We start from the raw sequence: 23,797 nt of genomic DNA, 5'->3' as shown, positions 1-23,797 counted from the left end.
TCAACAAGTTCAAAATGCTGCAGACAGGGTCCTCACTAAAGCTAGAAAATTTGAACATATCAGTCCAGTTATATCATCACTCCATTGGCTGCCTGTTAAATTCTGTATCGATTACAAAAATCTGTTATTAACTTATAAAGCCCTACACTGGCTCGGTCCTGAATACCTTCAAGAAATCCTATTATGACCTCCACGGTTACTCAGATCACAGAGTACTGGACTTGAGAAGGCCTCACCTGGGGGAAGAACTTTTTCTTATAAAGTACTCCAACTCTGGAATAATCTTCCAGAAAATGTTCGGGACTCAGACACAGTCGCAATCTTCATATCTAGGCTAAAAACTAATTTGTTCAGTTTAGCTTTTGGTAGTTAATGCTCCCCCATAGATAAAGGCGGCAGATCCAGGGGGTCCATGGACACAGGGAATTATAATAAACTGAGACGCTGGTGCTGTCCAGCTGCTTCACGTGATCACTCAGGTTTGTTGACGGTGGCGCGGTGAGATGCCAGTGTTTAAGGAAGCTCCCGTGTCTGTGTGTCCTTTTGGTTCTCTCCTTTTAGTTAAAGCTGTCATAGTCAGATTTGCCGGAGTCATTAGCCACACTGGAAACATTCACATTCTCTGCTTTGTATTCACCTAAACAGATCAAAACTAACTCCATCCCTCTACCTTTTTCTGAGTAAATGACCACCAACCTGTCCAGCTGGAAATTGATGGATAATTGTCAAACTCCTGCTCCACGCTTCAGACCAGCTGCCCACGCTCCAGCCACTACCAATTGCCTTGGACCTGCCCCTACATTGAAGTTCTCATCGACTCCTAACTATTATCACCAGTAGATTGACCAGAGGAGGATAGGTCCCCCTTTGTGAGCCTTGGTTCCTCCCAAGGTTTCTTCCTCAGCTGAGGGAGTTTTTCCTTGCCACTGTTGCCCCTGGCCTGCTCTCCTGGGGGATTTCTACATTGTTTACCTTTTTACATTTCATGTTAAAACTTTATCTTCACTGGAACTCTGTGAAACTGCTTTGTGACAACATCAGTTGTAAAGAGCGATATACAAATTTGATTTGATTATAATGTATGTATCATGGAATAATGCTTTGTATAGATAATATATTAAATATATAAATGTTATATAGACTATATTTGTATTATATAGGTTTTAGTATTTTACATGATAATACTGAATTTCATATAAGTGAAGCTGCTTATTAGCAGTATGCTAATGTTACCCAGCTTGGATTCTTTTGTTTAAAGAGGAAAAAATCCCTATGTACAACTTGCTACAGTTCATTAACACACCTTTACTGCTTTTAATTATTTTTACTTAAGTTATTTCATACAGAGATATTATTGTCGTTTCATATTAGCAATAAAGCTAGTTTTGAAAAGCCACAAAACTAACATAGTGTTAAAACATCTGGAAGGCATTAAAAAAAAGTGGCTGGCCATCTTTATTTGATGTGAATTGTGACTTCTTTAGTATTTCATAGCGTCAAGGGTGATTATAAACAGTTAAATTAACAAAAATCCGACTGTTACACACTTGAAGTGTCAGAGATCCAAAAGGGCTTCAGCAGCGGCTGGTGGGGTGACCGTTACTGTAAGTCAGTTAAGAACGGCTTTGGTCTGCCCAGTGACTCAGGGCCAGGTGCGGCCGCAAATCAGTGACATGTCAGAGATTAGAATAACAAATAGAACCCGGACTGGATTCAGATTGTATCCACTAACCGTAGCTGACTGCTATTCGGATCTGCCGGAGGATAAATGGATCCAGATCAGAGTCGTGGATCATTTATATCAAATATATGAAGAAGCAGCATGAAGTAGCATCTTTTCAGTGCAATGGACAATATCACTTTATATTCCAGTTGCTTTAATCTACATTTAAATGTATTCTATTTTTCTCTTGTATATTATTACACAAGAGAGTCTACAACCCACTCTCTGTATATTTTGTGTACATTTAATAGATTTCTGTTATATTAGTATATTTAGTATGTATATTAGTGCTTCCCTACTGTAGTGATTACTGTCTGTGACATTTTGAGCAAATGAAAAGTAAATTTGAAACTTAAAAACAAAAGTTTGATATTGTGTGGTGGAAGAGTAGTTTATTGTGAATGATTTTTGTAATGAAGTTTTGTGTTTGGAATTAGTGGTGCACAACAGTATAATTCCACATCTTCTGACCACTGAGCCATAGTCGTCTCTGGAACAGATATTGCTGTTCTGGGTTAGGGTTGACGGCCTCTCTGCTAACAAACCAGAGGACCAAGGTGTCAGGTACAGGGACAAGTCCAGCCAAGGGTTGTTCTGACCAGCTGGTCTGGAGCTGGAGACCCAGTTCATTCAATTCAGTGGAGTGCAAGATTCATGAGTCTTTATTTCAGCTGTATAGAGTACACAGTACCATGGACCATGGTGCAACACAAAACACAAGTGCAGACAGAAACACAGTACAACAAACAAGTGAAGACATAAATGTGTAGTGTTATCTGTAGATGATCTGCACAGCAGCCTTCATAGTAGCAGCCACAGAACATTAATACATTACAAAGGGGTAATGTGCCCAATATGCAATGTGCAACAGTGTGCTAGATCAGTGTCAGAGGACATGGGCACAGACCATAGGGAGACATCCTGTTTGGCGTAGCAAAGAATAAGATGAAAGTGTGTGGTTTTGCTTTTAATCTGTTTACTGACACAAGACTTTGCAAACTCATCAGATTTGTTTCCAGCATGCAAACAGAATGGAGAACTAGCAAATGGTGAAGAAATCTGTGTAATGTCTGATGTGCTTGATTTAATACAGGGTTCTATGGCAAAAAATATACTGTCTTTGCAGACGATACAGGTTTATTAGCTGAGTGATCACCTGCTGGTTAGTTGCTGTTGATAGAAATCTATTTTTCTTACTGCAGCTATTTAGAGCCAGCTTTAAAAAGAGTTGAGCAGATGCCGTGCTATTCTCAAACCTGCGCAGATGCTGGCTGTGCTTTGCTCCTTGGACACGGGTTCTCGAGTCTACGTTTGCCCCATGCCTGGTCCCTGCGCACAGTTGTGCACCTGTAACTTGCTTCATCTAAAATAAATGTATTTGCAGGAGCTCCACAGGTATTTAACCCTCAGAGAGACTGTAGGGACAGTCAAATTGCCCAAAACCCATATGAGCTCATGTAAAGAATAAATCCATTTAGCTTTCATGCAAGGTCCCCCACTATAATGGCTAAGGGTTTTCACATTGTACACACACACTCTGCTAATTTAGGCAGCAATGCTGATCAGTTTGATGGCAGCATTTTTCAAAAGCCAGGCACATTGAAAAAAATGTAAAAATCTCCAGTGTTCTAGTTTTCAGTGACCTACAACATCCATCCATCCATTATCTGTAACCGCTTATCCAATTTAGGGTCGCGGGGGGTCCAGAGCCTACCTGGAATCATCGGGCGCAAGGCGTGACCTACAACAGTTTTTATATAAACTGGAGGCCAGTACCCAGAAAACAAATGCATTTTCAGGGATTAAGACTGAAGCAGCTGTGGATTCATGGTGAGAAGTGGACTGGAATGTGGACTGGTGGCGTGTGATTTTATGTTTTGTTGTTACGGCTGGTTCATGGTCCAGCGCAAGCTTCGGACTGGAATATAGATCGTAAGTGTATCGACCCTGTCCGTCTGATATCCAATTAAGTGAATGATGTCTATATCAGACCAATATAATACCAGATCTGTCCTGTCTAGTATTAACACAGTCCAGCGTATATTTGGAGAGAGCTTACTTGTAGTTAACAATTCATTCGATTTCACATATTCTCTAGGCTCAGAATTCAAACCTAGCAAACTTGCCATCTAAAGAAATTGGAAACAAATAGTAATTCAGCATATGTTACTTATTATGTTATGTTTATTCAGTTTGTTAGAAGAGATGGGGTTGAGGCAGTGGGGGAGGATTTTGACTTGATTCAATGACAATGCTTTAAATGTGAATTATACTCAGTAACTGTCAGGGGAAAGCAGGAGCCAACAAAATGCTAATTCTTAACTATTGGTTAACTATTGACAATTTGATCTGACATGTTAATCAACAGGATAATTAACAACCTTAATTAACCCTGTAACAGCAAGGCTCAGTGGACACCAGGTAAATGAACCAATTTTGGAAACTAATGTGTTTAAATGCATTAGAATATCCTTATTAAGAACACTACAACTTAGTTTTAGAAATAATACACCATGTCAAAGTAATGAAACCAGTAATATGCCTTGTTTACTGCTGAAGTGTTCAGGTAGCCAGACTGCATTTGAAATATTACTTTGTTCATGAATTCAAAGGTCATGTGTCAATTCTGAAAGAGCATCCCATTAAAACAAGCTCCCAAGTCTTCAAACACACAATTATGGTGATGGTGAAGCAATGAGCTGGTCTGTGCTGCTAGACTCGTTCATTTCAGCTCATAAAATGCTCTCATTATTGTGAAAATATCAGAGTTTACTGCCTTATCTAAACCAATGTCACTTACTATAACTCCAATCCACAAGCTAAGAGCTCAAGGCCTAGAACAGGGTCTTTCCAAGGGCAGTGGTTAGACACAGAAATGTAAAATCCACCTTTTTAAAGAGGAACTTGACTGATATTTGGAATTCCATTGGTTGAATTTAAGATTAATAAGATAAGCTATATTTCAGAGCCAGTAATTGTAAACTGTTCCGAGTTCAGTGGTGCTGACAGGAACCAGAAAAATGTCTGATTTTATATCAAATGTACTGCCTGAGACATTGTTTTGAGATCTGAAGGTGCTATAACAAAACACATGTTTAATGGATCCCAATTTATTATTATTATTATTATTATTATTTCAGCATACTCGGATGCTTTACACACAACCCCAATTCCAATGAAGTTTTGACGTAGTGTAAAATATAAATAAAAAACAAAATACAATGATTCGCCAATCATCCTTTTTAACCTATATTCAGTTGAATACCCTACAAAGACAAGATATTTAATGTTCAAACAGATAAACTTTATAGTTTTTTTATTTGCAAATATTCACTTGAATTTGAATTTGAGGTCTGCAACACATTCCAAAAGTTGGACAAATTCCCAGTGTTTTATTGCCCCTGTTCCAACGCGAGGAAATATATTGTTTTATGAATTTAACGAGTATTTGGACTTTTAAAACCCTCCCTGTGCTGTTAACAACCCACCCTTTGCATTAAACAGTTATTCTATAATGTTTTTCAGCTGGAACTACATGTGATATCCTACCAGTTTCTTTAATAGAGTAATTCCTAAGCTGTGATTTAGTGTAAGTAAATTTCACTCGGATGTGGACATGAAAAATACATGTACTGTACATAAGAAATACTTACCTTTTTCCTAGATTTTCCCTCAATATCCACGATATAGCGGCCATAAGCCCCCTTGAAAAAACCCGCGAAGTAGCGAATCCGTAAAAGATGAACCACAAAGTAGCGTATTTTATTCCTCATATCTTACCTTGTCAGTAGAGCAGACCCATCTGGAAAACTGGACAAAACTGGCTCCATCCAACTCTGTAACTTTGGCAACTGTATGCAAAATAGGCTGTACTGTGGAAAACATGTTATTTCTCCAAACAGCAGTTTTTCATGCAGTTGTTATGAAATTTCAGTTTGTAAAAGTTAGGAAAAAGTAAAAGATAAAGTAAGTAAAACATAAAAAATAAGAGATTATCTTAAATATATTATTGAATTAAATATAATAAAACAAAAAATTTCATTTTGTTGAACACAATCAAAGGATCCACATCTTTCAATGGTGTACCTTAATCTCAAACACTGATGTAAAACAGGTGACTCTTTCCTAATATATGTGCCTACAAAAAAACCATACATATACTCCTTTAGACTATTTATATAAAAAAAATGTTAAAAGAATGTTCATGTAGCTTTCATTTGGAATGTTTCAGACTAACATTAGAAGAACTTAGAAGAAGGTCAAGTAACTTTTATGGAACGTTCCTTTGACATCACTGTAAGAATGTTTGCTTCTAACATTATGATAACTTTTACATAATGTTAGCCAAAGTTGTGGGAACGTTCTCTGTTAGCTGGCTAATCAGTGTTTCATTTTATTCATATTCACATATGCATTTTATCAGTTCCAATATCCATACTTTATAGTTCTGCAATTACAGACTGTAATCCGTTGCCTGCTCTTCAATGGTCAGGATCTTCCTATTACCATTACAGTGTAGGTATTATTTGGCTGGTGGATTATTCTCAGTGCTTCACTGTAACTGACTTAGTGCTGGTATGTCAGTGTGTGTTGCGCTGAAACAAATGGATCAGACACAGCATTGCTGCTGGAGGTTTCAAACATTGTACCCATGCACCGTTCACTCTACAAGGTGGGAGAAGAGGGTTGCATTGACAATCCAACACAATGGTAGCACTTTGAACACATGTTATAAGTGGTCAGAAACTAGTAAATAACTCATGAAAGTATAAAGTTATGTTAAAACCAAGCACACCATTGTTTTTCTTGTGAAATTCCCAATAAGTCTGATGTGTCACATGACCCTCTTCCCATTGGAAAAAAAAATAGTTGGATCCAAAATGGCTGACTTCAAAATGGCCACCATGGTCACCACCAATCTTGAAAAGTTTCCCACCTCCCATATACTAATGTGCCACAAACAGGAAGCTAATATCACCAGCCATTCCCATTTTATTAAGGTGTATCCATATAAATGGCCCACCCTGTACTATGCACATCTTTGTATATGCAAAGCCAGTAGCTCATCTGTTGCTGTACAGTTTGTGTTAGTCATCCTCTAGTGCTTCATCATGGGTTACAAGCAACTGCCCAGAGGACGCTGTTGACGGGATGTCTTTGGCTGGTGGACAATTCTCAGTCCACTATTGACATTGGGGGATGTTAAAACTCCAGCATCACCGATGTGTTTGATCCACTTAACCAGAACCACACACAATAACACACCACAACAACCACGTCAGCGTCACTTTACACCAGCCAAAGGAAGCTCTGGGGTTGTACTGTACTGTTGAGGTTCTGACCATTAAAGATACAAACAAATTATGGAGAGCATCATATTGTCTACAGTCTGTAAATGTATAACTACAAAGTGCAACTATATGGTCAGTGGAGCTGATAAAATTGGCAGTGCGTGTAGAAACAAGCAAGTCATTTTAAAAAATATGGCTGATCGGTGTAGAGTCTACTGCTGTTCTCCGGAATGTTGTCTCCTCGTATCTCCACCGGCTGCTAAGGGTGTTCACAGCAGTTTAACCACCGGCCCGTGACGTCAGACGCGCGCTGCTCGCTGATTTGTCGAGACGTTTCGCGTGCGTGAGCTGAATCAGTGTCTCCGCCCCCGAATGGCCCGAGAGTGGCTAAAAACACAGGAGTGAAATTACATGGGGCAGTTTCAGCTCGTTTTGGGACATGGTTTTGCGTGTGGGTTACGACAAACGCTCTGTAAACAGAATGCGCGGATCTGACGCCTCTCTCTGGAAAGTCATCCAGCAGCACACAGTGTGGATGAAGGCTTGTAGCGGTTGAAGCGGATACTGGCGCTGTGCGGAGCTGACGAGGATGGGAGTGTCGTTATAGCAACCTACGAGCGTTCTACCGCTGTTTACATTCATAAGGTTAGGTCAGTGTTTAAGGTGGAGTTCGCGGTCGTCTCTCAATAACGTTCCCGCCTACGTCTTTACCCCATTAGCACCGTCGACACTGCTAGGTTTACAGCATGTCTGCCTGTGTTAAACTATTAAAGACACGCCACTATACTGCTCATTCACCCGTTTGTGATTTAGCACTATTTAGCCTAATCATTCTACAGCCAGCCAAAGTGCTCGTGTTCTGTAACCTTTCCCTGTACCGCACTGATGCAAATTCCTACCAGTAAGGTCAACAACTGGAGCCTGTTTTTGTGGAACTTTTTCAGTTCCACACGATATAATCATTTAACCTCTCGTAATTATAACAAATGCTGACAATAAGGATACGTGTTTGGAGTTTATATGACTTCTCGAATCTTAGAGTACCCTTACGTTCGCTAGGTTTAACGGAAGAGGTGCAGGTGGCGAGAGGACTTAAATTTCCTTCGCTCACTCGCTCCATATGCAGTCACTCGACTTAGCGGCTCTAAGTAGCTTGCTATCCATGGAGGTTAGCCAGCTAGCAAGCTAGTCGCGTTTGTTGACCGCAGCCAGTCGTCGTTGAGGTTAACAGCACTGGGAGAAGTAGCCCGGCCCAGCGGCTCGTATTTTTCTTCGCAAGAGTTCAGAAATAAAAACGATGCTGGGAGGTTCGCCTCCTCTTGTCTCCGCCATGAAAGACATTTGGAGCCGGGGGTAACTTAGATTTTCCGCGCCAGCAAAGTGGAGCGAAGGAATGAAAAGCGGACAAACTCGAGGGGAATAAAGTGTGCCGTGTGGACATGCCCTTTCCAGCAGCATGCAGGCTGATGGCAGCAGCAGCGGTGTCGGGGGAAATGCTGAAGCCCCCATATCGAGTTCCGGGTCTCCCGTCGGCTCTCCGTCGCGAGTCTTACCGGCGCTCACGCTCGGCATCGCGGCGGCGGCAGTGCTTCTGCAGCTCGGCTTCGGAGGTCTCAGCCTAGCGGCGTTTTTCCTCAAGCTGTCAATTTCTGTGTCCTTTACTTTGTTTTGCTTCCTCCTGGGCTGCTTTGGCTTACTCGCCAAGAGGAGCCCCATCAAAATTAGCCGATTCCGCACCTCAAAGAGACAGTCGCCGAACCTGTTGGACAGACTGATGGTAAGGAAGCTTTTGAGTGGCTTTACATTGTTTCTGTGTCTGGATCCAGGCCCCACTGCCCTACAACAATACCTGCAAATTAAAGTCAAATCAAGCACACACTGTCAGTAATGGAATCATTAATTTACCTCTAGGGGCCGGAGAATATCTGTGAAAAATGTATTCAAGGTAAACAACAAAATATGAAGCTTTTGTATTGGCTCAGTCTGTTTACACACGGTCAACCCAAGTCCACGAGGTCTTGTTCATCACTGTAGTAATGGTATTGGAATAACAGAGGATGTACTTAGTGCTGAACTATACCACATTTGTAAAATGTGTCCATCTTCTTAGTAGATTAAGACTACAGTATATGCGTTAATATTTTAAAATTGGGCTAATTTTCTTTGCTGTGACCCAAAAAAAAAATAATCAAAAATAAACCCAACTGGTCCAAATATTTCTCATGTTGAAATGTATTGGCCTGAACACAAGCTTGACCTGAGCTGTTCCAGTATGAAGCAAAGCATAATTAGAGTTTTTGCTTATAATACACACCCTCCGATTAAGCACTTTTAAATTGGTCCAGCGTTAAACAAAACAAAACAAAACAAAAAAATCAGATATTGGCAGATTGGTATGTTTTTAACTATGACTATATCTGCATTAAGTTTCTGATTTAAAATGAACTTGCATAACAACAAGCATTAACAGGTAGATAATATCACGTCTTTATGTTATTATGTGAATTAGGAACAGTTGTGTTAACATGCTCTCTTAAAATCATCTCCATAAATGTGTTAATATGACTTTATTTATTTTTGGGGCTTGTTTGGACAGAAAAACGGGTATTAAGCCAATTAAGGTCATGTGAACATATTTATGTTGTTTTTCAATACATATGTTTGTGCAGTCACTCACAATTCACACAATAGCCCAAACGTGATGTCATTTATCATTTTATAGTTCATTTTTAGACAGAAACTAGATGTAGCTCTATGCTTTTTGGGAGATTATTTTTATACCATATGTTACTACTTTCACATGTTTTAACCAATTAGGTGGTCTTAAACACTTAGCCTCAGTTGCCTCCATTTTGATTAAAGAAAAAAAAATCTCTGTTTACAGTTGGACTGGCTTGCTCTTATGTTAATAGTTTTATAAGTTTATTGTGAAAACAGTAACAGTTTTATTGTATTTGTTGTCGTGCTGTTCATAGTGCATGTAACATCTTTTTCTCCATCCTCTGCTTTAAAAGGGAAGGTTCTCTGTTCCACTGCTGGACTCTGCACAGACCAGACGAGTGGTTGTGTCGCACAATATGGATAAAGCCCTTAAAGAAGGTGGGTTGCTGAATCGATTCACAAGGAGTGTAGAGAATTCTAATAATGTTCATTGGACCACTGATAAAATTAATGTAAATTACACATTGGGCTTATGTTGACACTGACAAAGTAAACCCAGAGCTGAGGCCGTATGAATCACACCCTTTAGATATGCAGAGGCTCTAAAAATATTGTCATTCTGTCTTGTGGCCATGTCAGCCTAGTTAGATAACAAAGCACTATAAGGAGAAAAACAGCAGAGCGGAGACTCTTATTGCAAATCCATCTTCAGCAGATGCTGTCATTTCAAAGGCTGGAAGATAGTTGTGAACAAATTTAATGTCAAATTCCATCAGCCTAAGCTGTCACTGTGTAATGGATAGGGGTGTCATGACACAGACACAGAGCGAATGAGAAAGGAACAAACATCATAAGTCCGGAAGACACATTTTTCATTATTTTAACAAATTTACTTTGGATTGAAACAAGTTTTAGTAAACATTGTATGAATCACAGCTGCCCAGCTCACAATTGGACCTGGAGGTCTTTGCCCTTTGTCTCCCTGAATTCCTCTATTCACACACTACTGCATTAGCCCACTGAACCTTTCCTTGCATGCATGAAAGTTTTGAACTCCTATTGTGTATTTCTAGCTTCACACAGTGCAAATGACTTGAGTTAAGTTTACTACAGTTCACATCTAAACCTATATGTTCCAAAATAAAAGCTTATTCAGTAACAGAATATGGCTTCTGGTCACTGTGAACAGTCTGTTGTTCTGTTTATAAAGAAGGTATGAATCATTTTTTTATTTTCTATAGCTTTTCTGGACTTGTAATAGTGTCTGAAGTGCGGGGCACATCTTAAGCCAGCCTGGGGTATTTTTGGCTGCTGAGCTCAGGCACCATGACCTCCTATGGTGCATGTTTCCGCTGCCTGGGCCTTTGTTTTCTTGTGTTTTTTCTTTTTTTCATGTTGTGGGGAAATGAGATTACAACACATGCCACTGGTTATGTGTACCTAGTATACAACTCATTTTAGGGGCTGGTTTTTCTTATTTAAATTTTTCATGTACTCTTTTGCTATAATTTTCGATTGTTTGTTCTCTTGAAATCACTTCAGTCCACTTGAATTGGTGTGTGGTACGTTTTTGAAGAAAGCATGCTTTGACTGAACTCTGTGGTCTGATGACTGGTGCAAAACACTAATTGGCGCAGCAGGTAGTGTCGCAGTCACACAGCTTCATGATCCTAGGGTTGTGGGTTCAAGTCTCACTCCAGGTGACTGTCTGTGAGGAGTTTGGTGTGTTCTCCCCACGTGGGTTTCCTCCGTGTGCTCCGAATTTTACTTCCCATGGTCCAAAAACACACGTCGGTAGGTGAATAGGCGACTCAAGTGTCTGTAGATGTGAATGTGTGAATGTGTTTCACCCTGAGAAGGACTGGCGCCCCCTCCAGGGTGTGTTCCTGCTTTGTGCCCAGTGATTTTCGGTAGGTACGCAACCCTGAACTGGATTAGCAGTTACAGACATTTAATGAATTAATTTATTACTTGATCTCACTATCAGCTGAACGATGGAAAAGATTAATTTAATGTGTGAATTAATACACTACTTGTTATTTTGCTTAAAGCTGGAAGCAGAACCATACATTTGTATTGTGTCATACTTAAAATGCAATACTTATAAAAATTTAATTTAAATATTAATGTCCAAGAATAATTTTCTTTTGGTAAAAGCACACAGATGATTTGCTTTAGATCGGTGTTATTTTAAAACTTTTTTTCCAGGTTTGTAGGTTTATATGCAAAAAAAGGCCATGATATTATAATTCCATCAATGAATACAAGCTCCCAGACACCATTGTAAGAAAAACATCACCAAACTTATTCTACTCTCGTTCTATTACAGCCTTGGTGCTGTGTGGTTGTAATTCTCCAGTCAAGGATCTGCCATCATTTTGATATTTGGCTAAATGTGTCATTCTGAAAACAACATATTTTAGGAAATAAATTAATGAACCTCACTAATTATAATTATTCATATTATAACCCTTAGTTTCCAAAAGTAAACACAGTTCTTTGGGTTTTTTTGGAATGTCTGTGACAAGCTTTGGTTAAAATATTGCGAGGATCAAACAACACCACACTTCACCCTGTCAAATCAACCCTCCTCACAATGACTGGTTTCATTGCTTGTTGAGAATGAGCCTTGGTTTACCGTAAAGGCAGGGTGCCCAGGAGTGTGGCATATGGAGCAAAAGCACTGGTTATTTCTTTGTACTCATTTTATCTGTTCTCATTTCTCCAGGTTTAATCATTACACTTATTTATCTGTTCTCGTTGTTTGTTTTGCTCAGTTTGTTTTTGTGTCTTTGTGCCCTCATATAAATTGATTGATATGAGGAGGCATGATAGCACTGAAGTCCCTGCCATTTACGTAAAATGCAGCACAACATTTGAAAGACTCATTTTATTGGGTTTTCAAACCTAGGGAGGTAAGGGGGAAAAAACACAACCAAAAATAAAAAATATATATATTTTACACTTTGTGGGTTTTTCCAGATCCCTAAAGTAATGTGCTAATGCACTCGAAAATGTTCACTATAAAGTTTTCCAGTGGTTAAATTTGAAAATGTGACACCCTGATCTGATAATATAATGTATAACTCAGTTTCATTGAGGCAGGTGCATGGTATTTGGACCTTTGACCTGTGTATGATAAACTAATTGTGGTGTGTGTCACTGCATATTTAGTGGTTATACTGTGCAGTTGATAACTGAGTTCATTGATGTCCTTTTGAGTGGAATGCTTCTGCAATATGAAAGTGAAATGCATGCTCATACTGCAGCTTATTCTGGTAGTGAAATATTACTGCATGCACCGTGGTGCCATGAGCTGTATAGTCTAAGATTATTACTCAGAGCTGGCTTACACAGGCTTAACTTTCAGCAAAGCACATGGTTGAGTTTAAAAACCTAAGTTAACGTCATTTGTGTTGTGAGGTTGTGCCCTAGTATGCGTTCAATCAAGCCTTGTAGTCAGCAACAGAGGCCTGTTGATCCCGACTAAAGCATGATGTGTTGAACAGCACAGATGACTCTGTGTTTACATTAACACATGCAGACTTTGCTCCCTTCCACCACCAAATGACCTCTCACCAACTAATGTGCAGCAGCATTAAACCAGATCATATTAAAGGACCGATATCAAGAAAAACCTGGATTTTCTGTGTGATAAAATTTACAAATGTGAATAACTTTAAATGAAGTATAGGTTGAGCAAGCCCAAGGCATAGAATACCACTAATTATAACAAAAGCTCATGTTTTGTTTAACGTGGAAGAACTGTCCATGCACATGGTTTAAGAGATGATAATACATCTTTTAATGAAGAGTTTGAAAGGGAGAAAATATGATGCTTTGGTGCTGTGGTACTCTATAGTGTTCATAGGTGTGAGGGTGTGTCGCCATGTGAAGGACTGGCGCCCCCTCCAGGGTGAGTTCCTGCCTTGTGCCCAGTGATTCCGGGTAGGCTCCGGACTCACCACGATCCTGAAATGGATAAGCGGTTACAGACAATGAATGAATGAGTAGGGTAAAGCAGGTCTATATGCCTTGTATGGCACTATACTTTGTCTTCTTTACTTGTTTGAAGGTTTAATTAAATGTCCTTGTTTGTTATTTATGCGAGAGTGAGCATATGTACTAATTGTATTGTGTAATATAAAATATTTATATTACATTTTTGCAAAAGGGAACATTAAATTATATTGTATTCTGTTTTGTATGTATTTCCCATACGTGAACAGAATGTCTGAATGTAACAGGATCATCTGCTCTGTGGAGAAAATAGGTCTTTGGCACAGAACTTTCTGTTATTGTGGTGTAGTGTGGAGCTGTTTGTGAGGAAATCCTGTTTTAGTGTTTTTGTCACTACGCACGTGTGTACAAACACTCGAATACTCTGTTCCAGATTCCAGTGTTCAGCTACTGAAAGCTAATGTTTAGTAAATCTATTGAAGTACTACTGAGTTTAAATTGTACAATAAGGTGTGATTGTTTTGCCTGTAAATGCAAATAAGTAGCCTAGGTATTTTTTGTCAATAAAACACAAGTGCTTTAATATGACCAAATTGCTAAGGACATGCAGTAGAGGTAGTGCTTCATTTAAAGAGCTACTTTTTTAGCCCACAACAGCTAGATCCAGAAACAATCCGAAGGTATGTATCTGTTATCAATCATATTTTGGCAAACTAGAATAATAATACATCATTTACTGAGAAGAATATGCTTTGTGTAGACATTAACTTAATAAAAGTACTATCTTCTGTTATCCCTGTCATCTCTAGTGTTAATATTGGCTTATTTGCATTTGTAAATCAAATTTTGTGTGAATCAGTACCTTCTCAAATGGCTTAAAATGCGCCAGAGCACATTTTTGAGGTTCTACATGTGACAGTGGAAGTTTTTCAATGTGGTGGAAAAAATCCACACATTTACCTTAACTGCTGCTTGTCTGAATCACTTTTTGCAGTTGACCCTGTTTTGACAGCCAATTAATGGACCAGTAAGATTGCGAGGTTTGTTTAACCAATCAGAACACTGATTTGTTTCTATCACTCAACTTTAGCACGCTGTTGGTGAATGCCTCTAATTCTCAGTTATGGTTCTTCCAGCTAGAGATACAAACCATTTATTGTCTGATTTAAATATGTATAGTATGGAAACCACTGGAGATTTAAGCACAGTGGGTGAAACATATGAAGCGCATGAACTCACATTTCAATTACTACACCCTCATTTGTGCAGATGTTTTGGCAATGAGCCAACGAAAAGGCAAAATTAAGAGGGATGTGAGCCACTCTTCTAGAGTGTACCGCTCTCCTTGCTGAGGAACTTAGTAGTGTTAAAATTAGAATTAGTAAAATTACAAATTGAAAAATATGAAATAAAGCAAACTTACCACCTTTACTCGTAGTATAAAATAATTGTAATATGTTTATAGATGGGATGTGGAGTAGATGCAACATTAGTTTATTTTTTTTATACACTTTCTGAAGGTGTATAAAACAACCATGAGCTCATTTTAATTATTAGTTTTAAACCATTCTAATTAACACAAGTACGTGCATTTGAGCATTGTGCTGTGCGGGACTGAGGATTCCAAGACATTAAGAAGATGTTTCAGTGAAAAGCGTTTTTTTTTTTGATGATAGTAGTAAGTGATATTTTTTTTTTCTTTCAGGGAATTGAAATCTAACAAATGATTAGAAGTTCAATGTCATTACCTAGACAAATGAAAATGTAATATTTCATGTGTTTTACTTCATACATATACAGAGAATTCACTGAACACCACTTGTCCATGTATCTATTATCTAATCCGCTTTTGTACTGATTGTGATTTTTGCATTTATTATAGTTTTATATATTCAGTTAATATTTTTTCACTCGTTCATTGTCTGTAACCGCTTTTCCAATTCAGGGTCGCAGTGTGTCCGGATCCTAACTGGAATCATTGGTTGCAAAGCAGTTGATATTTTTGATTATCTCAATGCAAATTAATTCTGTTTCTTCTTGATACACTGTTACACTTAAATTTGAACACACTCATACCAGAGTTTGTAGAGTGGAAAAAAATAAAAAATAAAATTGATGAATTACAAAAGTCAGTGAAATTTGAATGGGCTCATTTTACAGTCTGATTTTTTCTTCAGTTAAGGATGGTGTTAAGAGTGTAATTACCACAAATGTTGGCTAAATATGTAAACCGCTGACCATAACATGACTTTATTACAGTGCCTTTTTCCAGTAGAATACAAACGACATCCAGCCATGCTGTGATCATATACCTCCGGTTATCACTGTGACTAATAACAGAGGGGAGAGATAGCAGTTGGAGCTTTCAGTCATTTGATGCTCCCGTTGATACATGCATAGTGCAAGAATCTGATTAACAAGAAGAGGGAGAGAAACACAGAGTGTGTACACAGTTTGTGGGTTTGGTGTATTTGGTATTCCACAAAACGGGTCCAACTTTAATAATTCAATAGACAATTTTCCTCATATATTTATCATTATATGAGGCACCTTGTGGCCAAGAAGCTTTTTTTCTTTATTTTTTTTTTTACCTCCAAAAGTTGAATCACTCTTTTATGTCCATCTTGTTCTAATCATTCTTTACTGTCATGTATAATACTGTAAACAAAAGGAGAGGAAGAATCTACAAACACAGGTTGCAGAGGTCAAAAGGCAACATTTCCAAGGTTTTGGCTAACCAACTCGAATGTGTGTATATATACACATTCAAAAAAAATTAAACACACATTCACATAATTTATAATTTGATGCTTGCAACACATTAAATAAAACGGATATGTGACAAAATAACACTGAGAAGATTATAGTATATTTCAGTGAGATAATTTTGCAACTTCACAAGAAGCAAAGGTGGGCTGTGGTCACAGCTGTGTTCCTAAATTTGTAAAGGAATTGGTTTAAAATAAAAAATAAAAAATTCTCAAAAGAATATTGCAGATTTTCACCACCTACACTACATAATGTTATGAAAGACTCAGAATCCAGAGAAATCCCAGTGCATAGGACAAGGCATCACTGTTGAATGTGTGAGACCTTTGAGGCTAAAAGCATGAAAGCATGAGAAACTGGTGTGCTATAGTGATTACATATAGACTTTTTGGTTTGGGAATACTGCAAAAAACCCCTTCTGGTTATTGATTACATCTGTAACAACTCATCCCTATTAATCAAATATATATAAAACTGTAATATATAATAAACCTGAATCCTAAATGTGAATCCTTGCTGTTTTTTTAAACAGTTGTCCTCATCTCATGATATGGAATCCTACCTTTGCTGAAATTCACTTGTATTTGTTTATCAATCGTGGTGAAGGCAGCAGATGGCACATGCTCAGTGATGCAGGCTGACTTGTTGACACCACTGAGTGTTTGCATTAAGTGCAAAAAAGAAGAGTTTTGGAGAGGATGAGTTACACAGGCCTTCTGCATTTGCTCCTAGGCTCAGATTCATACTGTGTAATATATTTATTTGTTCTCTTTTTGAAGTGTTTAAAATAAATCACTTTAGGTGGCACGGTGGAGCAGCAGGTAGTGTCACAGTCACACAGCTCCAGGGACCTGGAAGTTGTGGGTTTGAGTCCTGCTCCTGGTGACTGTCTGTGAGGAGTTGGTGTGTTCTCCCTGTGTCTGCGTTGGTTTCCTCCGGGTGACTGTCTGTGAGGAGTGTGGTGTGTTCTCCCTGTGTCTGTGTGGGTTTCCTCCGGGTGCTCCGGCTTCCTACCACAGTCCAAAAACACAAAGTAGGTGGATTGGCGACTCAAAAGTGTCCGTATGTGTGAGTGTGTGTTGCCCTGTGAACGACTGGCGCCCCCTCCAGGGTGTATTCCTGCCTTGCACCCAGTGATTTCAGGTAGGCTCTGGACCCACCGTGACCTTGAACTGGATAAACGCTTACAGATAATGAATGAATTAAAAAATAAATCAGTTTAGAACACATGGAGCATTTTGCTCAGTTTCACTTTCATGTTTGTCTTATTTGTGGGCTTTAGATTTAAGATTCAAGAGTCTTTAATGTTATTTCAACTATATACAGAGTACACAGTGAAACAAACAACATACCTCTGGCACCATGGTGCAACACAAGTACTAGTGCAGACAGACAGACCGTACAAAACAATACAGACAAAAAAGTGTATAACTTTGTTTACATACCAATCATAAATGAAAACTTCTGTCAACATGCTTCCTAGCTATTCAAGATAACTCATGCTTGACAGATCACACAGGTTGATCAGGGACAGGAACACGGTGTCACACTCTGCTGCTTCCTCTGCTATGATCCCAGTTTAACCCAGTGTCCATTCTCTAACCTTGTCTAATTGGATGATGGGCATCATTGGGCCTACAGCGTCATTAGCAGAGGGTTGATATGAGTGCGTTTGCCATATGTGCAAGGCTCTCTTTCTGTCTCTGTCTCATTGTAAGACTTTTTCTGAAATATTTTGACTACAAATGTTTTTTATGCAGAATATTAACATCATTTTAAGGTTTACTTCAGTTTAAAAGAATGGTTTACTGTATGATCAGATTTACATAATTTTTCTTTTTTACAAATTCAAATGATCATCCAAGACATGTTTAGTTTGGAAGCATTTATCTTTAGTTTTGCAGCCACAAAACTCATATAACAGATGTCTAATGATGACATAGACTTCTATTATTTTATTCATTATTATTGTTATTATTAGTAGTAGTAGTATTTGAAATGGAAGCCTCAGTCCAAATCTACAAATGGAAAATGTCAGATCCCAAATTGTTCTTGGCCAGTTGAAAACTTGTTATTATATAAGAGTGAAATTTTGTTATTTTTGTGTATTTAATTTTTCATTTTTTTATTTTTAACCCTACATAGTGACTCATTCTAGTACTGCTGTTTCTGAAGACTGAAGATTCTTAAGCAAGATAATTGTGTGAGTCAAAAAGCTACTGAGCAAGAACCAAAGCAAGAAAAACAGGTCACTGTCAAACATGTGTGTCTCAGCCTTTAAAAAATGTTTTGTGTGGTTTCTAGGGTTTCAAATGCTTTAAGATGAGCACAGGAATTGAGTTCCTACTGAGTGGCTGATGTACTTTGTAATTGTACCAGCCTCGTGCCATCTGTCACTTGGAACTAAATTTTTTGCCCTTCCCAAACTGCCTGTGCCGGGCTGTTTGCATCTCTCTTAGAGGTCCATTTCTCTGCCTAATGTAGCTCTAAAACTGGAGCCAATGGGGCTGAAAACAGGGATTCAGAGGGCCATCAGACCAGCCCGACAGCTGGAGTGACATGTAAAAGAGCATTTGCTGTGGGCAGGTAAACAAAAGACAGCCAGTGAAGGTTGTTCTCTAGTTGTTACTTCTGGCTCCGTCAATGAACGGACATCTGTACAGCTTGAGTGTTGGGTGTGGGTTATACGGTGCCTTAGAATTAAATGCAACTCTTGTAGTCTGCACTCCATGATTGGCTTTTTAGTAACAGTGCAACTTGTCAAAAAAAATACTTGTTTCATTTGACTGAAGTAAGGCTGCTAATGAGGAGGGGATGATGGGTAGATGCCATTTTGTACTTGATTTGTGCAAAGTTTCAAATGGTTGGTGGCTTCATGTTTATTGTGATGTTATATAGTGTTATAACCACAGGGGTGAACACTAACATTATTAATGACTGACCTGAATAATGTTTTAAAATCAAAATTATTTACTTGGCTGCCTTGATTTGTCCTGTCACACACCAAAACTCATTTTAAATGTCACCACTCATGACGCTGTGTCAACAATGCTCACATACACAAAACTTACATGCGTTTATCCAGGTAAAATAAACTTTATAGAATACTAAATGTGGTTATGGGAAACTGTATATCCTATATACATCCCTGTTTTCATCAAAATACATGAAATATACATTTTTTTGCAACCTTACAATATTTCCTTAGTCATGTATGAATGTCTACTTTAAAATCTAACTTAGTTCTGAATAATCCATAAACACCAAGCAACAGAAATATTATTTAAAAACAGTAAAACTCTCTAAACACATTTTGGTATTATTTTAGTATTATGACCAAACATATTTCTCTTTATATAATATTTTGACTGTGTTGTCACTTGTAGCTGTGGGCACAGCGTGGTATATCAGCTGGTCTTGATGTTCACAATACATAATAAAATGTTTTCTCTTCTCCAGTCTTTGACTACTGCTACAGGGATTATATCTTGTCGTGGTATTCCCCCCTGAGTCGTGACGAGGGGCAGCTGTATCAGATGCTCTCTGAAGATTTTTGGGAGATGATCAAGCAGCTGAGGGCTCGTCTCTCAGAAGTGGATGTTGTGAATGTGGTTTGCAACGACACTGTCAAGACCCTTCATGCCCATTTCTGTGACCTCAAGGCTGCCAATGCTAGGTATGTCAAAAACACTGCTGGTTCTACTGTTATGTTCTGGACTTTCAGTTGCACAAGTCATGCTCATTCTAAATGTTTATAGTTAATATGAGCTACATTTTCTTTTTTTACTCGAAGGCTTATGCAAAATTGAATACGGAAATATTTCTATTTGCAATGTTGAATATTGCCTCAGTAATACATTGATGAATAAATACTAAACCACATTTTAGCCTAATGTACTTTGAAATCCAGAAGACTGTCCCCTGGAATGCCTTGACCCAGTTTCATTAACAAAATGAATATAAATGTTATTCTCATAAATTCTCATTTCTGTAATTTAAATTAAGCTGTGGTCCTTGTCCTTTTATGAGGTAGGAGCTTTTCATCAGTGATGGTATGAAGAGCCAGCACCGTCTTTTTCCTGGGCTCCTCCAAGGAAAGTTTGATTTATATCAGATTTAATAGGAGTGCTCAGATACTCTGTCTTCACTTGCCTTGGGCTAGGTGTAAATTGTATTTGTACAGCCTTCAGAATGTTCTGTCAACAAGGCTGGGCTGCAGCCCATACATAGCCCATTCATGTAACTGTATATAGTGGAGGATTTGGCAAAGATGGTAGAGAGGACAAATAAAGGCCAAAATCAAAAGTTGATTTGGTCTTTTATTAATGGGTTATTCTTTCCACTGAAGTAATTTTCAGCTGGATATATTCTGGTGTGTGAAATGTCATGAGGAGGGGACATGTTGCTGTTGATTTAGTTGCAGTTCAGCCAGAATGGTTCCAAACTCTTAGTTTGATCAAGTTGCAGTTTGCCTGATTTTAGTTGACTTGCTGGCAGACCAGCATTCACCCTACACTCACATTGACTTGCTTGTTAAATGCTTTTCAGCTTCAGGCTAAAAACACGTACTTGTGCACTTTAAATGCGCTAATGCGGACACACTGGAACTAAGCTGTTCCTGGTGGTTTTAGTTTTATAGCAGTGTTGTGGGTTAGATTGATTAATATGGGGCATATGCACTCAGAATGTTGTATTACTGTGGCCTATCATGTCCTCATTGCCCTTTCTCTGTCTTTCAGCAACTGATCCCCTGCCTCCATTAACTGATTTTGAATCTTTCTCAGTTTCTCTCTCCCTCTTTTGATTGCTAGGTTTTTATTTTACTCTCTTCCTGTTTTTTTTATTTTATATATTTTTTGTGTGTTTGTATGTCTGTATGAGAGATTATTTGGACATATTATAAATATAAATAGTATAATAATAGTGAATAATAAGCTTCCTGAGAAAATGGTGGATATATTTTAATAAACATTTTTTTTGTTGTCTAACCCATTTATTCTTATTTACTCCTCTGTCAATTTTCACTTCTTAACCTTTTCATTTCTAATTTACTTTTTTCCATCTCTTCTTTCTCTCTTCTTTATTTCCTTTGGCCCTCATTTCCTCCTGTCCCCCACCCCTCAATTAGGCAGGAGGAATCTCCGAGGCCTTTGGCGCTACACCCATGTCTGCGCAGTCCTGAGGATGAGATGCAGTTTCTGCGCTGTTGCTCTCGTCTGCTCGTGCTGTGTATGCTGCCTGCACGTGACGCACGCTGCCGTAGTCTCCGCCTGGTCCTGGTTGAGGTTGTTGCCACTAAAGGTGACGCTCAGTTTTCATACTTTTCCTTCCCAACTCAAACGAAACCTGAGCAGTATTTAATGTATTGATTACCTGTCTTTGGTAACTGCATAAGTTGCATTGCGGTAAGTATAATTTGTCTGAGAACTCTGTCTCTGGCTGATTTTAAAGAACAGCTGCTTAATCATGAGCCATTAATTAGCAGTTTTTTTGCTGATGTAACTGTGATGTCAAAAGTGCCAAGCAGCATCTCATATCGGAGAAAAGAATCTAAAAATGTTGGCTGAAGATACCAGCAGTGGCTTGATTTCCACAGCTGTTCACTTTCGCTGCTGTGAGAAGTTAAATAATGAGTCTTGCTTGGAACTCAAGATCTAAAAGGTTTGATTATTGGTAAGAGGCTCCCTACTGAGGCTGGTGGTCTGACTCATTTACCGTTTGTTTGTTTAATTACTTATGGATCCCAAGTCAATTTGCCTCGATCCACTGATTCCTCACTCTGATACAGCAATTCAGTATGAATTCACTGTATCAGTATCTCCCTGTATGAATAGCTATAGGAACTATTCCATTTTTGGAGCATCTGTTCTCGTTTATTTGTTTGGTTTATGTGAACATAAGGATAGACCACCATGGATGCAGTGAGCAGATGACTCCAATTCTGTGTGTGTTTTTCTATGCAGAAAGTGTGGGCAGGGTTTAGTGATCAGAGGTGCCTCATACACTCCGAGGAAGGGGGATATGTTTGTCTCGCAGGGTGACAGAAATGCACTCAGAGAGTACAATTTTATATTTTTTGTGGTTACTAAGCAACCTCTACCTGCAACCAAAACCAGCACTGCAAATCTTAGTTTTTATATCTGTTTTGCTTTCTTGTGTGTGTGGGTTTTTTTTTTATTATTATTTATTTTATTTTTTTTGGATTTGTTTACCCCTAAGTGAGGGATTGCTTATATTTTCCACTTGAAGCCTTGAATCGCACTGGCAAGAATAGGGCATTTTTCAAGACCTGCTAAATAGATTTGGAAACTTTGTTTTTGGCTTGAGCTCTCCACTTCCCACTGGTTTCATTTTAACTCTTCGTAATTTATTTGATGAATAAGAGGAAGTACAAAGCTTTCTCATAGCCATATGTGATCTAGTGCTGTAAACTCTAAGCCTGTTCTTTTGCTGTAGTTGGCTTGGCCATGACCTTCAACTCCAATTATATGTCTAATCAAATCACAGAAACCAGTTTTCTGTAATTTGCCATGAAATCACTACTAAAAGGCAATTTCGAAATGATTCACAGAGAGGGTAATTTGAAATGTGATCCTACAGCTTGACATTCTGGTCTGTGTAGGGTTAGCTAGTATATGAATCATTTTAAATCAAATGTACAGAAAGAAATTCCTCTTAATGGGATATTCGATCCTTTAATATGTGCAAATGTTATAATAATAATAATAATAACTTATTACTACAACTACTACTAATGTAGTAATATTATTATTGTAGATGCTCTCACTTTGCATGATTAAAAAGCGCATGGCTGGGGATGGAAGTTCACTCGGCTGCCTGGAAGCTGGCACCAATTTGCAGATTGAGGCTACATCCATCCAACTCTCATTCCCTGTAATTGGACCAGTGATTCTGGGCCATCTGCTAAACAGTTGACATTGATGCCTGCTACGTTGCTTTTGGCATATTTGTATCTCTTTTAAGTCCCTGAAAGTTTGAGCTCTCTACTTAATAATATTTAAGAAGATGAGAGAGACTGAGGTGTACAAAGGATAGTAGTATATATCCTACACCTTCTGTCAAACACCTCTGTGAATGATTTATGACCCCTTGATTTATGACCCCTGATTTATGACCCAGGTGACAGGTCAGTACAGGATGTCCTTATATGGGCTTCCCCTCACACCTACACCCCACCCCTGACACCCTCACCCCCCAACATATTGGGGGTGTGTTGTGTTTGCATGTGTTATTTAAAATGACCCTGTGGATTTCTATGGCTAAACGCTTTTTAAAATGTCTACAGTGTGTGTAAATCAGTCTCTTTTAAGAGAATCTGCAGTTACACCAACTATTAGTTCTGAAACCAACGTTGCTTTTGCGCCAAGGAAGA

The 23,797-nt window shown here is 38.5% G+C and overlaps 1 protein-coding gene across 2 annotated transcripts in view; it reads left to right on the top strand.

The window, feature by feature from the left end:
* The first annotated feature begins 7,405 nt into the window (after positions 1 to 7,405).
* snx25 (sorting nexin 25) overlaps positions 7,406 to 23,797 on the top strand; it is a 45,012-nt gene continuing 28,620 nt past the window's right edge. The window contains exons 1-4 of one of the 2 annotated variants that reach the window (XM_066648859.1): positions 7,406 to 8,791; positions 10,029 to 10,113; positions 19,864 to 20,080; positions 21,533 to 21,705. In XM_066648859.1, coding sequence (XP_066504956.1) covers positions 8,471 to 8,791; positions 10,029 to 10,113; positions 19,864 to 20,080; positions 21,533 to 21,705 — 796 coding nt within the window. In that variant the 5' untranslated portion in view covers positions 7,406 to 8,470. The remainder of the gene's footprint in view (positions 8,792 to 10,028; positions 10,114 to 19,863; positions 20,081 to 21,532; positions 21,706 to 23,797) is intronic. The other variant, XM_066648857.1, reaches the window with a different exon arrangement.

This window comes from Hoplias malabaricus, chromosome 17 (genome assembly GCF_029633855.1).
Source record: "Hoplias malabaricus isolate fHopMal1 chromosome 17, fHopMal1.hap1, whole genome shotgun sequence".
Classification (NCBI taxonomy): domain Eukaryota; kingdom Metazoa; phylum Chordata; class Actinopteri; order Characiformes; family Erythrinidae; genus Hoplias; species Hoplias malabaricus.
The sequence above is the reverse complement of the archived record's forward strand: the minus strand, read 5'-3'. Positions and strand labels throughout refer to the sequence as shown.